Source organism: Chlorocebus sabaeus, chromosome 12 (assembly GCF_047675955.1).
Source record: "Chlorocebus sabaeus isolate Y175 chromosome 12, mChlSab1.0.hap1, whole genome shotgun sequence".
NCBI classification, from domain to species: Eukaryota; Metazoa; Chordata; class Mammalia; order Primates; family Cercopithecidae; genus Chlorocebus; species Chlorocebus sabaeus.
This window is the reverse complement of record NC_132915.1, coordinates 83121193-83138571: the sequence shown is the minus strand read 5'-3', so window position 1 is coordinate 83138571 and position 17379 is coordinate 83121193. Positions and strand designations below refer to the sequence as shown.

Genomic DNA, 17379 nt, shown 5'->3' with positions numbered 1-17379 from the left:
GACTGGCTTATCTCCAGCAACCACTGCAGAAGACAGTGTTATCACCATTTTATAGAGAAAACTGAGACTTAGAGAGGTAAAGTAATTTGCCCAAAGTTACATAGCTAGGAAGCCTCAGCACAAGAATTCAAATCCTGGCCATCTGATTCCAGAGCCTGGGCTCTTGGCCAGCACAGCAGCGTTCCCTGCCTGACTGTCACTGGTTGGGGGAAGGGGCGGGGATGCTTTTAGAAACACAGGCTTCTGGGCTCCACCTCAGATCTTCTGAAACAGAATTTCCACCATTAATGGCAAAATAGAAAGAGCATGATCTGCGTTCACATCCCTGTTCCACTGGGTGCTGTGTGGTGTTAGCCAAGTTACTTACCCTTTCAGCCTTGGCCCCTCATCTGACTTGATGAAGAAATGGACTTGGAGTCAGGCTGCCTGGCTCTGAATCCCGGCTCTGCCACTTATTAACTAGTGACTTGACTTAACTTCTCTGTGCCTGAGCTTCTCATTTCTAAGATGAGGACAGAAATAGTTTCTGCCTTGTCATGAAGATTAAATGAGTTAATTTTTGCAAAGTGCTTAGAAGACTGCCTAACAAAGAATAAGCACTATATAGATATTTGTTTGTTTTTGAGTCAGAGTCTTACTCTGTCACCCAGACTGGAGTGCAGTGGCGCCATCTCGGCTCACTGCAAGCTCCGCCCCCCCCCCCCGGGTTCACGCCATTCTCCTGCCTCAGCCTCCCGAGTAGCTGGGACTACAGGCGCCCACCACCATGCCCGGCTAATTTTTTGTATTTTTAGTAGAGACGGGGTTTCACCGTGTTAGCCAGGTTGGTCTTGATCTCCTGACCTCGTGATCTGCCCACCTCTGCCTTCCAAAGTGCTGGGATTACAGGCGTGAGCCACCGCACCCGGCCAGATATTTGTTAAATTTAAAAAAATTTTTAATTAGGAATTTAGGAAAAACATCACCTTTTGTGACTGGGCTCTGAAGAGTGAAGCAATGGACTGCCTACTAGGTCTACGCATATAATCACTGTTTCTAAAGCACATACATATATATATATATATATATATATATATATATATATATATTTTTTTTTTTTTTTTTTTTTGAGATGGAGTCTCGCTCTGTCACCCAGGCTGGAGTGCAGTGGCATGATCTCGGTTCACTGCAACCTCCACCTCCCAGGTTCAAGTGATTCTCCTGCCTCAGCCTCCTGAGTTAGCTGGGTTTGCAGGTGCCTGCCACCACGCCTAGCTAACTTTTGTGTTTCTAATACAGATAGGGTTTCACCATGTTGGCCAGGCTGGTCTTGAACTCCTGGCCTCAAGTGATCCTCCTGCCTCGCCCTCCCAAAGTGTTGAGATTACAGGTGTAAGCCACCACACCCGGCCTCTAAAGCATAGATTCTTAAAAAGAAAAAAAAAGAAAATCAAGTCCTCTATTCTATAAAAACTGCAAGTGTCTAACCACATTTAAAGAGACTGTCAAACTGAAGAGTTTGCCAATTATCCATGGAGATGCCCATCTCTGCAGTACTACGGCGCGGGCAGGCATTAGCTGGTCAGGACTTACGAGATGGACTGTTGACACTCCATCAGTGAGAACACACCTGCTCTACAAAATCTTAAACTTATTGAGACACCAGGCAGCTTTCCAATTCCCTGCAAACATGGGGGAATGCCCTGATCAATCCTAAAGGTGTGACACACTACTTTCTAGGGCAGTTATTTCTTACTGTATATTAACTAGTGGCTATTATATTTGCTTCTGCCCACAGGTAGAGAAGATGCTAAATAATTGTGCCAACACAGGTGTTTATAGTCTGTGTGACAGTTACTTTTCTTATAGCATGTACTCAATTAATACTTGTTATATGAATGAAGAATGACTTGCCTCAGTTGGCATTCTGGGGTGTCTACCTGGGTGCGGCATTTCAGGGCTGGGTTTCCCTGAGCAGCGTTGTCTTTGTAGCAGGTGGATGGACTCTGTTCTCAGACAGGCTTATAAAGATCACTACCAGCTCTATTAGCCCCACTCACCCTCTGCAGTTGTTATAAGGGTTCAGGTGCTTTCTGCTAGAATGAGGAGAACAGAACAGTCATAGACTATTTAAAAATATATATTTACTAAAATGTATTTGTTTTTAATTCCCAAAGCTTACAACCATCTTTTCATCTAGTCTGTGAGGTATTTAGTATACAGCAGTGATTTTTCTCTTTCCTTTTTTATAAAGTGAAGAGGTTCAACTATCCAGAGAGTCCCATCTAACTTAAAAAATGTAATGGCTTTGGTTGGATTGCATCTTCAGTCAGTACCTGCCATGGCTTAATCAATATTTTAAGTGAATGAATCATGTTTCCCCACCAGATCATTACGAGTAAGCAGTAAGTAATAAATAGAGAACATTAAGTATTGAACATTATTAGATGCAGTTTTTTGTTTTGCATAGAGGAAAGATGAGGATAAAGAAGGGCATTAAGGCCATGAAGAGCTTCCCAGACACGCACGGCCATCAGATGATCTTCCTGCAGGCAGTGCCTTCTGGTGGAAGGAGCTCAGTCTATCAGAGAATAAACCAGGAGCCTGAGAGCAGTCCTGTGTCTCTGTCTTTAATCAGCTGTCACTTATTCTCCTCCCAAGAAAGGGAAGTAGGTCTCAGCAGTTGCTGCCATCCATCATGAATAAAATGAAATCATTTCATTAAATTTTTTTTTGTATGAATGTGCAAAATTGCCAACTAGGAGTTCAATGGGAAAAATAAAAAAAGTTTGTCAACATGATCCATAGAAGAGATGATCTTCATGTGTTCCAAAGGCAGAAAGGTGAGAAAAAAGATCTTGCTTGGTCTCTGTCCCTCAAAGACAGAAGAGGTCAGGAAGTCCAATGGGTGATGCTCCTGTAGATAAGGCACAAAGCAGGAGAGCTGAGGGTGTCCAGGTTCCATGCCCTGCATCACCAAGAACCCTTCTCCCTGGCTTGAAATCTTTGGAAATTCCTGGTTTGAGTCACAGAAATGCATTGTCATGGGCTCAGTAACCCTGCCACCCCGTTCTCTCCATTCTCCCTTTGGTCACAGCAGCCATCTTAAGACACAAGACCAGGCCTGGGCCCTACGCAGGCTGGCTGAGAAGGAAGGTTGATACAATGGCCTCCAAACTCCAGGGAGCAAGTGCTGGCTTCAGCTCAGAGTTTCCAGGGGCTGGGAATAAGGTGGAGGAATAGCCATCAGAAGAAAGGGCAGTTGGAAGTATAGTGTCTGGAAGATGGGTCCCTGTGTCCCTCCAGCCTCAGTGCCTGCACATTCCTCACCAGCTAAGCTGTGCTGAGAAGTGGGTAAGCTAGGTAGTAGCCCACAGCAGAGCCCAGGACCACACCAAGGAAAATCCAGGTGTTGTAGGACATTACAGCCAGCATGATGAAGTAGCCGATGACCACCTGGATGACATGGATTAGAGACTGGCCAAAGTGACACAAATACCACCTAGATAAAAAGGAGAAGCAAGTTAATCCTGGTAATGAGCTGGTAATGAGGAAGCTGGGAGTTGATATCAGGGAGTAGAAAGCTGTTGAGTTATGTGACCTGATTATTTATAACTTATATGCTTAACCCAGGAGAGATTTCTTTCTGCCCCCCCCCGAAACAACTCAAGAGATTTCTTTTTAAAGAGACATATCTTCACTACATTTGGTGCTGAGCTTCCTGGCATCCTAGACAAGGGGAAAATGAAGGTATCTATAATCTGTCTTTCTGATAAGGAATAAGAGAAAATCATCAGTAAGGCATATTTTCCCCCTGAATCTACTTTGGGAGGCAGTATGACAATGGAAAGAAAAAGCATGGACTTAGGTGACATATCAGTTCCTAGTCCTGCTACTTACTAAAAGTGGCCTAGACAGATGTCTTAACCTCTCTGAACTCAAGATTCCTTATCAGTAAAACAGGAATGAGAATACCTCCCTTGCAGTACAGTTGTGAAGATCTGAGACACCCATGTAGGGTGACTAGTGATGGAGTGGGCAGGCTTATTAAGCACAGGTGAGGCTGGGGCTGGGCAGAGGGCAGAACAGGGACCCTAAATGGTTGCCTGATTTGAGTGGGAAGGGAGGAGAGGAGAGCTTGTCTTCCTCCTCCCACCAAGTGGGATACATTGCTTCAGGACAGCTGCAGATCCCCTCCTGGATATGAGAGCCTAGTGACCCATGGAACTGGTGAGCTTTGGGGGAGGGTGGGTGGCCACCCCAGTTGCTAGATAGGGGCCTGCATCTGAAGATCACAGTTCCCTAAAGAAAGCCTTCTGAGCCTTTCAAGTGGCTGTTCACAGAGAGTGCTTTGGCCTGGGCATCAGGAGACATAAGCTCTAGTTGACTTGGCTATTTATAACCACTTGTTGAGTCCTGGTCCTTCCCTGGGCCTCGCTGTACCCTCTGTGAAGTGGGGCTAATGCTGTCCAGGCCAGCCTGTCTCTCAGGGTGAATGTGAGACCTCTGCCCCTTTCCCATACCCACTGCCTGTACCTGTGGTAGGTTCTGCCAACAGGGGATGAATCTGAGCCTGCAGAGTCTCCGTCTGTCTCTGCGATGGTCTGCTGGCTGATAGAGGTGGGCAGGTTCACCAGCACCTGGTGGAGCAGCTTGGCTTTGCCAACCTTGATGCCTTCATACAGTACAGCCAGGAGCAGGAGCACCAACACCGAAAGGGCCATGCCTGTCAAAGGAGGCAGAGTTGTGGATACCTGGCCTGGCCAGCACTGTTTCCCTTCCAGCACCTCCACCTGTTCATGGAATCCACTCCATCCACCTCTCGCATCTTCTTCCCCACCCTTGCTGAGCTCTGAACTTCTTCACTGTCTTCACCAGACCTTTCTTAGCAGGATTGGCCTACTGGAGTGTGGCTTTGAGGAAAGGAAGAGAAGCCGCCTGAAAAAGCCAGGGGCTGAGACTGAAGAAGCCATGTACCATCTCCCCAGCCACTCCCCTGGCAGGCTGCACAAATCTGTTGTGACTTCTTGTTAAGGGATGAGTACTGCAAGGTCCTGTTTATATGTAAGTACGCAAAAAACGTCTGGAAGGAAAGATAAACAGCACAAGAGTAATAGTTATCTCAGCAAAGTAGGATACGGATGGTTTTTTATATTCTTGCCTAACTTTCTAAGGTTTCTTTTATATATATTACTTTTATAATAGGGGAAAAACCCAATAAATTATTTTACAGAAAATATCAAGTGCTTATTAGAGCTGCTGTGTAAAATATAACTTAATTACTACTTTTGTTTCACTAAGAGGGATAATAAGCGGTCCAGCTAACGTACTTTACTGGACTCTGCAACATAATAAGAGATATATATCCTGTTTCTGCCCTGGTTTCCTGGCATACGACTTCTAGAGCCCTTGGAAACTCTGAAGTGGTGTCTTTTTATATGCTAATGAGATGACTGATGGCTGAGGCTCCTGGATGGGCTCTGCATGGGGGCTGGTTGCCAGGGGAGCCAACCTTGTGCTTGGAGGTTGGCACTTTCAGCCCACTTCCTACCTCTGGAAGGAGAGAGGGACTGAAGGTTGAATTGATCACCAGTGGCCACTGAGGTCGTCGATCATGCCTCTATATGAAGTCTCCATAGAAACCCAAAAGAATGCAGTTAGAAGGAATAAGTTGTTGTATTCAACAGTACAGTAGGGAAATTATAGTTAACCATAATTTATTGTATATCTCAAAATAGAATTGTAATGTTTCCAACACAAAGATAAATGTTTGAGGTGATAAACACCCCAGTTACCCTGATTTGATCATTGCATATTGTATATAGGTATCAAAATATCCCATGTACCCCAAAACATGTACAACTATTACATATGAATAATTTCTTTAAAAGGACAGGATTTGAAAAGCTTCCAGCTGCTGAACACACGGGGGTACCTGGAAGGTGGCAAGCCCAGGGAGGGCCTGGAGGCTCTGAACCCCTTCCTACATGCCTTGCTCCATGCATCTTTTCCTCCTAGCTATTCACTGTACTTTTTATTTTTTTCGAGATGGAGTCTCGCTGTGTTGCCCAGGCTGGAGGGCAGTGGCGCAATCTTGGCTCACTGCAACCTCTGCCTCCTGGGTTCAAACAATTCTCTTGCCTCAGCCTCCCAAGTAGCTGGGATTACAGGCACCCCCCACCACGCCTGGCTAATTTTTTTGTATTTTTAGTAGAGACGGGATTTCACCATGTTGGTCAGGCTGGTCTTGAACTCCTAACCTCAGGTGATCCACTCGCCTTGGCCTCCCAAAGTGCTGGGATTACAGGCGTAAGCCACCGCATCTGGCCCATTTGTACTCTTTTTAAGTGTTTCCTTGAGTGTTGTGAACCATTCTAGCAAATAATTGACCCCAACGAAGGCGTTATGGGAACCCCGATGTATAGTCAGTTGGCCAGAACTGGGACTTGCGATTGGTGCCTGAAGCAGGGGGCAGCCTTGTGGGACTGTGCCCTTAACCTGTGGGATCTGCACTAACTCTGGTTAGTGTCAGATTTGAACTGAGTTGTAGGACACCCAGCTGGTATCAGAAAATTGGTTACTGAGGGAAAGCCTACACATCTGGTCACAGAAGTGTGTTGAGTGTAAGAAAAGGAAAAACAGTTGGGTTTTTTTCCCAAAGGCTCCCAGGAGGAAATCATCTGATAGATGCAGGTTTTTAAAATATAAAATTATAGGTAATTTCATGTACATGGTGAAACTTCAAACAGTGCAAAAAAGAGTACAGTGAAAATTCAGGCCAGGTGTGGTAGCTCATATCTGTAATCCCAGCACTTTGGGAGGTCAAGGCGGGTGGATCACTTGAGGTCAGGAGTTTGAGACCAGCCTGGCCAACATGGTGAAACCCCGTCCCTCCTGAAAATACAAAAATATTAGCTGGGCATTGTGGTGCATGCCTGTAGTCCCAGCTACTCGGGAGGCTGAGGCAAGAGAATTGCTTGAACCTGGGAGGTAGAGGTTGCAGTGAGCCAAGATCGGACCACTGCATGCCAGCCTGGGCGACAGAGACTCCATTTAAAAAAAAAAGAAAAATCAGTTTTCTTCCCAGCCCAATCTCCCTTCACCCCAATTCTCCTCCTCAGAGCAACCTCTGTTACTCAATGTATATATCAGCCTCTGTTTGTCCAAATGACAGCATCCTATCTACACATACTCCTTTGCATTTGACTTTATCATCCAGTTTTACCTCAGTTCACATAGATTTACCTTTTCCCCAGTGGCTTCATCATATCTGTGATAGATTATATTTTCCAAAGACAGCCACTCCAATATATCCAACCCCACATCCCCTTCTTATGATGTCAACATTCATGCCATCAAGCAGTGGGGTCCATGTTTGTTCCCTCTCCTTTAGCCTAGGAAGACCTTCGTGACTGCTTCAGCCAAAGAAGGCAGAAGTAATGCTATCTGATTTCCAAGGCTAGGTCTTGAAAATACCACATACTTCTACCTTGTTCTCTTGCGACACTCGATCTTGGAATCTAGCCACTCTGCCACGAGGAAGCCCAAGCCATAGGAGATGCCACATGTAGGTGTTCAGCCAACAACTCCAGCTGAGGTCCTAGCTAACAACCAGTATCAGCCACTTGGCATGAGAGTGAGGAACTCTTCCAAATGACCCTACTTCCAGCCACTGTCTGACTATACTGCATGAGAGACCTTCAGTGAGGACCACTCAGCTGGGTCCAGTCAACTCATAGCACCTTGAGAGAGAATGATAAAATGAGTTGTTTTAAGCCACTGTTTATTTAGCAATAGATAACAAGAAATAGTAGCCCATTGTAGGGATGACCATACTTCATTTAATCTGCACCCGCAATAATGGGCATTTGGGCTGTTTCCAGTCTATTTTTAAGATGCAGTTATTTAACTTGAAAAATAACTTTTTCATGAATTAGTGACAAACTCTGCCTTTTCAAATCAAAGGAATATTCTTCCCTTTCAAACTAGTGTCTCATCTCCAGCAGCTGCTGTGGACTTCTGAACTGGTGCAGAACAATGAACGCTGGATAAGGAAGGTGCCAAGTGGCACCCGGAAGCCTTGATCTAATTGTGGCTCTGATGCATACTTACTGTGTGACCCTGCATGAGTCTCTCTTCCTGTCTCTGGGCTTTAGTTTCTTCCCCTGTAACAGAGAGAAAAGCTGCCTCCCTGCCTCTCTCGGCCTTTGTGAGGATCAGTAAGATAATGGAGCCCTTTGCGATCTGAAAGGGAGTGGTTGCAAACCCTGCTCAGTATTTATGCCAGAGGAATCAGCCTCACTTAAATGCCCACCAAGAATCAAGAGAACCCGGATTCTCCCTTGCCTAGTGCTACAAGGCTTTCCACGCTACAAGTTTGAGCTCCCCAATTCTTACCAGCAGGACTGTGGACACTCCAGAAATCAAACAGAAGCACCACTGTATCTGAGAAGATGAAATGCATCTGAAAGAGAAGGGAATCGGCATCATGGGGCGTGGGGCAGTGGAAGTCATGGTCCTTAATGCTCTCCAGCGCCTCCTCTGGGAGTCCAGAAAAATGGAGTCTTTGGAAGTGTCGAAAGGGCCATCAGAAGTCATCAGGGCCAACTGAGGCCATAAAGAGCTGAGACTTGCCCAGGAGGGTCAGCAGCAGAGCTATAATTGAGCTGGCCCTGCTCCATATGAGAATAGAGGTGTGGGAGTGCCCATCCTCACTGGACCAACTGGCTCGGGAGGTGACAGTGTCCTCAGACTGTGTGGGGATGTCCCCTCCATGCCTTCCAAGTGCAACTGCCTCTTCTTACCCGCTGGGGCTCTAGCCATTCTGCTGCAGCTCCGGGACAGGCTCCTGTGTGATGGGAACCTAGAGTCCTCTTTGTCCTGCGGCGTCTAGACAGATCCCACAGTGTTTATCGTCAAGGGGCCCAGAGGCAGCTGTCTTCACTGTACTCCACATCTGTCCACTCATTCACTATACATTTGCTGAGCCCAGTTCGTGTGCCCGGCATTTTGGAGGCAGATTAATGTATCTGACCCTAGTGAGTTCACAGCCTTACAGGAAAGACTGCAGGTAAAAGCAGTGACCATGCAGTGCCTGTCAGATGCCTTTTCAAAGGGTGCTTGCTCCACGCTGTGTTCAGGGTGGCATCAAGGGCTTTTTCTACATCATCTCATTTCATTGTCACAAAGTCCTCTGTGTGACAGGGACAGTTAGGCCCATTTTATAGGAAGGAAAGCTAGGGAAACTAGCCTTAGAGAAGTAATTTGCTGGTGGTCCCAAAGCTAGTAAGTTGGCAGAGCTGGGATTCAAACCTGAGTCTAGCTGGATTCCAGAGCCCTGGACATTCCAGGACACGGTGCTTCCTCCCAGTCTCCAAGAGAAGAGGGTATGGTGGGAGCTGGATGGTAAATTTAGATGCCCACACCAGGCTTAATGACTGTTTGGAAAGATGAGGACCCAACAGATCTATCAGTTAGTTCACCCTCTCAGAGAAGGGAAGGCAGCCTCTGGTCCCCAGGTAAGCCCTTCTCAGCCAGCACAAGCAGTTCAGCAAACCCAGTCAGTGTTACCCAGCTAAGGAGATCCTGGCTGAGTTGTAATCAGCTCGTGGAAGCCTTTGCCTTCTAAGACAATGGCCAAATATTAGAATCCTTGAATGTCAGCACTAGATATAAGTATCCTCAGAGTTTTTAGTCCCATGGCTTTCAACTTTTTTTTGCCAGGGAACACTAGCCAATTTAAATCTTTCTTGTAATTCTGTGATATAAAACATAGGGCTCAGGATGAAGAGGGGAGAGAAATCTAAGCTCTGCTGAAACTCAGTTTGAAAAATGCTGATTTGGCCCAACTTCAGTCCCTCTCCATCGCCTCTCATTTCCAGATGAGGGAAATGAATACAAAGAGAGAAAGGGATTTGCCCGACTTCCTTAGAAGCGTGATTACTCTTAGTTTGTGTTCAAGGGAGGAAGATATGAACCCACTGAGACTGGGTTCTTGTGAAGGCTGTGGAGGCCGTCAGTTCTTACAGAAAAGGAGTTCCGGTAGAGGCAAATGTCAGTGGGAGGTGGAAGGGTAGGCAGATTTGATTAGCTGCCATTTTGTCAGGAAGCTGTGCCATGTGGGTGTCCCGTAGCCTCCCGGAAACCAGAGCCACAAACTTCTGCTTGCAGATGACAGCCCTAAACCACGGGCCTTGCATGTTCTAGTCGTCTCCAATCCTCCCCCTCTCAATATTTAGGACCAAAGGAGATAGTAAATAATAGTAGACTGAGTCTAGGATTTGGAACAAAACAGATTTGTTAGCCACAGCCTCTCTCTGGTCTCAGTTCCCTCCGAGGGGAGCTGGGGGAAAACTCTGCAAAGCCATCCACACAAAGTGACACACAGTAAGGGCTCAATAACCCCAGTGCCTTTTTTTCCCCATACATGTCAAAGCTGGAGGGGTGTTTCTCAGAAATGTTCCATGGGAGAAGCACAGGATACTGGGGAAAATGGATTCTGTGGTCAAGGGAGTTTGGGAGAGACTGGAATTGGACAAAAGGTTTAACAGCTTTCTGTACTGCCAGAGGCCTGTACCTCTGAAAGCCTGTAACTCTCTCCTCCCTTTTTTCTTGCTGAGTGTCCTCTGGGAGAGAATCTCATAGACTATCCTCTAGGAAGTACTCATCTAGAGCAACCGTCTTTTTTCATACTTGGGAAGGAAATGACACTTACTAATTATTCTGTGCCAGGCACTCTTCTAAAAATGTTATATGTCTTCATAGGTGGGAATTGAACAATGACATCACTTGGACACAGAAAGGGGAACATCACACACCGGGGCCTATTGTGGGGAGGAGGGAAGGGGGAGGGATAGCATTCGGAGATATACCTAATGTAAATGATGAGTTAATGGAGGCAGCACACCAACATGGCACATGTATACATATGTAACAAACCTGCACGTTGTGCACATGTACCCTAGAACTTAAAGTATAATTTTAAAAAGTTGTATGTCTTAACTCACTTAATTTCAAGGGGAGGGGATGATTATTCTTAGCTCCATTTCATAGATGAGAATACTGAGGCAGAGAGGTGTTAGGTAGCTTGCCAAGTTGCTAGCTAGAATTTTGCCTGGGTGGGCTGGCTTCAGATTCTGTGCTCCTAACTGCTCTCAATGCAGCTTCTCAGGGCAGCACCAGAAGTCCAAGGGGCAGTTGTGACATGCCCAGGGTCACACTGTGAGTTGGTGGCAGCATCAGGACTGGATCCTGGGTCTTCTTACCAGGCCCTCATTTGGCAAGAGGAAAACAGATGCTACATCGCAGCCCACTTTCTTGTGCAATACTAGACAGAAAGGAGGGCTGTGCTGTCTTTCGGTTGTTTTAACATTTCAGGAAGATATGCAAACAGCAGAAGAAGCTGATATGGCCACTTTGGAACGAAATATGGGAAGAAATTGGGGAGGGGAAGGAATGTATGAGAAAAAGCCTCTGTGCGATTACGATAGTCATGCTTAGCCCCCCAAGGATGTTCAGCCAGTAGCTGGCCCGTATTTCCCGAGAAAGGTGAAGAGTACACCTTAAATAAAGGAAACAAACAAGGACCAGTCTGGAGATGGGAGAGTAAGACCAGAGCCCAGGGACAACAGTGGTACAACAGGATGAAAAGGCAAAGAGGATAGGGTGGGAGGGAGGACACTGGAGTGGATCATAGGTGTGGATGACGATGCTGTTATAGCCATATCCGCAGAGGCAGAGTCAGTCCCGGGTGAATCACTGGGAAACCACAGGCCAGTCATGAGCTCCACACACACTGGCAAGTGGCTTAGTGTAGAGGGATAGCAGCAGCTGCTTAGAGTCCAGGGCCTTATTAAAAGTGCAGATTCCTGGGCCTCCTCAGGCCCCTAATCAGAGTCCAGGGGGAGAGCCACAGGAGGCAGGGAAGACATAGATATTAACCAGCCCCCTTGAGGAGATTCTGAGGCTCAGTTCACTTGGTTGCAGTTTGAACAGAGGCAGCAAGGCTAGTGGTTAGGGACATGGTTTCTAAAGTTGCACTGCTTGGATCTGCCTCCCAGCTCTGCCAGGAACCAGTTGCATGGCCTTGAGCTGCAGACACACAGAAAGCCCCCTGTGGACCCCAGTCTCCTCGTCTGTAAGATGAGGATAGGACTCTAGGAACCCTTTCCTTTGGTTTGGCCTCACTTTCACAGGCTCCCATCTTGAGCTCTATCTACTCTTTTCCTGAAACCTTGTAAAAGAAAAAAGTGCTAGCCTGGGCAACATGGCAAAACCCGGTCTCTACAAAAAATACAAAAATTAGTTGGGCATGGTGGCATGTGCCTGTAGTCCCAGCTACTTGGGAGGTGCTGAGGTGGGAGGATCACTTGAGCCCAGGAGGTGGAGGTTGCAGTGAGCCAAGATCATGCCACTGCACTGCAGCCTGGGTAATAGAACAAGACTCTGTCTCAAAAAAAACAAAAAACAAAAAAACAAAACAAAACAAAACAAAACAAACAGTGAGCCTCTGTTTCCAGGTTGGATGGGGCACCACATCTATGCATCTCCTCTCAGATTTGGACACTGCAGCTTTGGGTTTGGTAGAGACCTGGGACTAACCTGGCTGTTCTACTCCCTACACACAGCTAACATGCCTTTCAGTGCCAAAAGGGGTCTGACTTGTGTCACCAACCCCTGCCTGCGCCTACCCAGGGACTGGGCTCACTGGAGATGGTGGAGCTGCAGGACAGAGAAAGAAATGTGAAAGCATCTGATTGGAGAGAACAGCCACACAGCTCCGTGTCTCCTGAGGGCCTGCATGTGCCTGCACCGTGTTCACCTTCCATTTTTTATGCCTCACTCCCTGTGACATCTCTGCAGGTGCCTACTATTATTAACCTCTTTAAATTAACAAGGAAGGCACAGAAAGGCCCACTTATCTCCCCACGGTCACTCAGCAATCAGGTGCCCAGAGCCAGAGATCTTTCTGGAAAGCCTATACTGGTTCTCAAACCTTAGTGTACAACAAGTACTCTGGGTGTTTCTGGGACAGGTGTTTGTGGGGGTCGCACTTTGAGAAATCACAGGAACCGTGATGGTCTCCTGTCAACCAACAGGGACTGGTCAAGTAAATTATATGAGAGCCTCAAAATGGAAATCTAGGCGGTCACATCACAACATGATAAAAATCATGTTGAAGAGTTTAAAAAATGTTGAAGAGTTTAAAAATAAGAATAGCTTTTACATCCGCCCCCACCCACCCACCCAATGGCACTAGCTCAATGTAAAAAGCTGACACAGTACCGAAAAGAAAGTAAAAAATCATTTTGAGTCCTACTGCTCGGAGATCTCTCCTGTTAGGCTTTCAAAAAACATTTGTTGACATAGCAAAATGTTTACACAAGATTGATATATAAAACCAAACAGGTACGAACAATACTGTGAAACTCCATTTACACTGGAGATGGCCTCATCCTCAGCAGAAGCCTCTAGCACCATCTCTGCCAGGTGGAGGTAGGGGTGACGCCCGTGGATCACCCCTTCTCTGAGTCCATTTGGTAAAGCAGATGGCATGAATGGAATGTCCCTAGTGGCTAATTAATCAGTCAGGGAGTTGCCACAACTGGTTTCCTTCTATCATCCTTGGGCCTGGGCCAGTTATCTTAGGAGCCCAAAACAGCCCAGACATGTTTTGCCATAGACCTGAACCCCCACGGAACAGTAAGAGTAATTTGAAAGATTTCTTTTTGTTGTGCTAGGGCTGTGCAGACCCTTGCGATACAGAGATGAATGGGACAAGTCTTTGGCCCTTAGGGAGCTACCTGTCTATGATGGGGGACCTTTAAGTGAGCAAGTAATTACAACAGGTTGTAGGTCAGAAAGAGAGGCACAGTGGAGGCTCCCTGGGGGTGCTAGGGACTAAGCTGTCTGAGAGACACCTGCCCTGGCCAGAGAGCAGTTGGCTAGGACGGTTCTGAAGTCAGAGAAGCAGGAGACAGCTGCGAAGATAAACTGTATGGTAGGTTCAGAACTGGAAGTACCCACAGAGTCCGAAGCCCCGGAGGGACAAAGGCTCACCTGTCATTCAACCCTTTCTACTTTTGCCTTTTTGCTAGAGGAAAAGATGGAAATCAGCACACCCTGACTTGAGAGAAGCGATCTGGGCTAGTTTTCAATTAAAGGACTTTGTGGTCAGATAGGCAGGGGGCAGGGCCCCAATCTTGTTTTCCTCCTTGGGATGAATCTTGGCCTCTGACAGTTTAACTGATTTGTGCTTTTTTCAGGGTGGGGCTGTGGTGAAGGAGGGAGCAATCCCTGGAACTTGTTTTCTTCTTTATTTTTTCATTTGAGGTTACTTACACTTTGAGAAAAGCTTCCTTTTTGGTAAACAAGGGTTGGGAAGGAGATGAAGGTCCCAGTGCTAGGCTGACTGGCTGGGGAACTTTTGCAAGTGCTTTCCATCTATTTCCCTTTTTAAAGGACAGTTGATCATTTGACTAAACGGCCTATATAGACTTCCTATATCTTTTTTGTTTTTTGTTTGTGTGTTGTTTGTTTGTTTGTTTGGGAACGTCTTGTTCTGTTGCCCAGGCTGAAGGTCATGGCTCACTATAGCCTGGAACTTCGGGACTCAAGCAATTATCCTCATCCTCCTGCCTCAGCCTCCCGAGTAGCTAGGCTTACAGGCGCCTGCCACCACTTGTGGCTAATTTTTGTAGAGACGGGGTCTAGCTATGTTGCCCAGGCTGGGCTTCCTGTATCTTAAATTCTATGACATTCTTCATGGGATGAAGAAAATGATATGACTTCTTCAAAGACGAACGAGTCTTGCAAGCTGTCGTTCTCTCCAGCCCCGGTGAACCCTACCAAGAAACACAGCTTGTCCGAAATGCTGTTTTCTGACTGAAAGTGTAGGGAAGCTGGAAAGGAGCTGGGTCTGTTTTATTCCCCCAAAGAATCAGGCTACAAACTTAAGAGCAGGGCCAGGGATGTGCGCTCGGTGTGCGCGCCGGGCTGCGGGCTGAAATGCGCCAGGGCTTTCCCTTTCGTGGAAGCCTACCTGGAATCTCCCAAGGCGCTGCCCTCCACCCCGGGGCGCCGGCCAGAGGTCCGGGACTGGGGACCCCGGACCCAGCTGTCTTCAGCCACCGCGACCCCACTCTCAAGCCGCGCCACCGCGGGCCCTCGGTAACTGCTCGCCTAGCCGGACTGCCTCCCAGCAGGAGGGACAAATAGAGAGGAAAACCACAAAGCCACGGCAACCTGTACCTGCCGCGTCCCCCTAACCCTGTTCCGGCTGTTGGCAATGCTGCCAACACACCCCTCACCAGCCCTGGGCCAGCGACAGCGAGGATTCGGGGTGCCCAGAGGGCAGCTCCAGGAGACCCCGCCCCAGCCGCCCACCCGCGTCCCCTCCTCTCTCTAGCGCCCGGAACTTACCGCCATGGTGAGCGCGCGGGGCCGGCGTTAGGGCCGCGTCTGCTCGCTCGGGTCTCCTCGCTCCGAGTCAGTTCAGCCGCTGCCGCAGCCACCGCCGTGATCGCGACCCGCGCCGCACGGATCACATTGTCCGCGCGAGGCGGCGCGCGGGCGCCTGGGAGTTGTGGTCCCCACGCGCGCCCCACGTCGGCGGCCTCAGGCGCGACCCCTGGCCGGGACCCACGTGCCGCGCCCCACGTTCCTAAGGGCAGAGGCTTGGCGTTCCCGGAGTCGCGAGCGAGTGGGGCCACCTGCTGCCTTCTGTCTCCGCCCTTCCTGTTTTGCACTTAGCTTATCTTGGCGATTATGAGAATGCTTATTGTTCATTGTAATAAACTACCCCAAGCGTAACGTACGTTGAGTTGAAAATGGAAAAGTCCGTGCTGTGAACACAGTAGCAACAAATTTGGAGTAAATTAAGTCAATTATGCCCTAGATTTTTAATGCAGTCATTACAAGATAATTACTTTTTTCTTTTTTTAAAAAATGTTTTCCAATCTGATAAACCAAAAGGAATACACACATGTAATTTTGTTTTCCTTTGATTACTAGGGTGGTAAACTATTTTTCTTATCGGTACTTCCATTTCTGTGTATTGCTTGTTAGTTTCACTGCTCCAGTTTTTTGTTGGGGTTTCTTGTAGGGTGAGGGATTTTTAATGGTTATGGATTCTTAACCATATTTAGGAAACCTTTGCCGATCAGCCTATGAGTAAAGAGGCTCTTCAGAGAAACCTTGCTAAGGACAGTGTTAGCAGAGACCTTGAGCCTGGAGATGACCTCAGTTCACATCCATATCCATCAACTATTGACTTTGAGACCATAGGCAAATAGCTTACATTTCTGAACCTCAGTTTTCTGGTAAATAAAATGAAAATAATAATAAAATCTGTGTCATAGGGATTAAATGAAAACATACATGTTAAATTCTCAGCATGTAACCTGGCAGTGGGAGCTTGTTCAGTAAATGGTAGAATTCTCAGGGTCACACAGCATTTTTTTTTTTTTTTTTTTGACAGAGTCTCCCTCTGTCACCCAGGCTGGAGTGCAGTGGTGCAATCTTGGCTTACTGCAACCTCCACCCCCCGGGTTCAAGCGATTCTCCTGCCTCAGCCTCCTGAGTAGCTGGGACTACAGGTGCGTGCCACCATGCCTGGCTAATTTTTGTATTTTTAGTAGAGACAGGGTTTCACCATATTGATCAGGCTGGTCTTGAACACCCGACCTCATGATCTGCCTGTCTTGGCCTCCCAGAGAGCTGAGATTACAGGCGTGAGTCACCTCACTAGGCCCAGACAGCTTTTTTTTTTTTTGAGACAGAGTCTCGCTCTGTTGCCCAGGCTGCAGTAATCTCGGCTCACTGTAAGCTCCACCTCCTGGGTTCACGCCATTCTCCTGCCTCAGCCTCCCAAATAGCTGGGACTACAGGCGACCACCACCACGCCCGGCTAATTTTTTTGTATTTTTTTAGTAGAGACGGGATTTCTCCGTGTTAGCCAGGATGGTCTCCTGACCTCATGATCCACACAGCTTTTAAGATCCTCAGTCTGAAAGCGAATGGGGGCTGGGAGCAGACAGGGATTAGAACAGCTTCAGGGAGAGAACATGGGCCATGACACTGCGATGGGGCTGGGGAGGGAGAGCTGCTGCTGTTGTCGTTTACTGGAACATGGGGAAGCACTGGGAAGAAGGGCTAAGGGTATCTCTGAAGCATCTGGGTTCCAAGAGCTGGGGAGAGCTTTGGGTGTAGCTTTTTACCTTTCTGGGCCTTACATGGGAAACAGGAGTAAGATGATCTGACCTTCACATAAGTGGGCTCCGGTGCACCCCACTCCCCACACCTGCATTGAAGAATCTGCAACACAGCTTTATTCATTTGACTGTTTTTGTTGACTTTGTCACAATCTGATGACCTTTACACTTACTTATAACTTCCTCATGG

At 47.4% G+C, this 17379-nt stretch overlaps 1 protein-coding gene across 4 annotated transcripts; it reads right to left on the bottom strand.

Annotated features, from left to right (window-relative positions):
* Nucleotides 1-2103: 2103 nt before the first annotated feature.
* SLC31A2 (solute carrier family 31 member 2) lies at nucleotides 2104-15513 on the bottom strand. Of its 4 annotated transcripts, XM_007968382.3 has the most exons (5): nucleotides 15400-15506; nucleotides 8377-8443; nucleotides 4516-4705; nucleotides 3310-3481; nucleotides 2594-2896 (listed from the first exon to the last, which is right to left on the bottom strand). In XM_007968382.3, exons 1-4 carry the CDS (start codon nucleotides 15403-15405, stop codon nucleotides 3313-3315), a joined length of 432 nt encoding a protein of 143 aa, XP_007966573.1. In that variant the 5' UTR covers nucleotides 15406-15506; the 3' UTR covers nucleotides 2594-2896; nucleotides 3310-3312. The 4 variants fall into 4 exon arrangements, with proteins under 4 accessions (XP_007966572.1, XP_007966575.1, XP_007966573.1 ...); XM_007968381.3 differs by having other exon boundaries at nucleotides 2104-3481; nucleotides 15400-15513; XM_007968384.3 differs by lacking the exon at nucleotides 8377-8443 and having other exon boundaries at nucleotides 2104-3481; nucleotides 15400-15489.
* Nucleotides 15514-17379: the final 1866 nt, after the last annotated feature.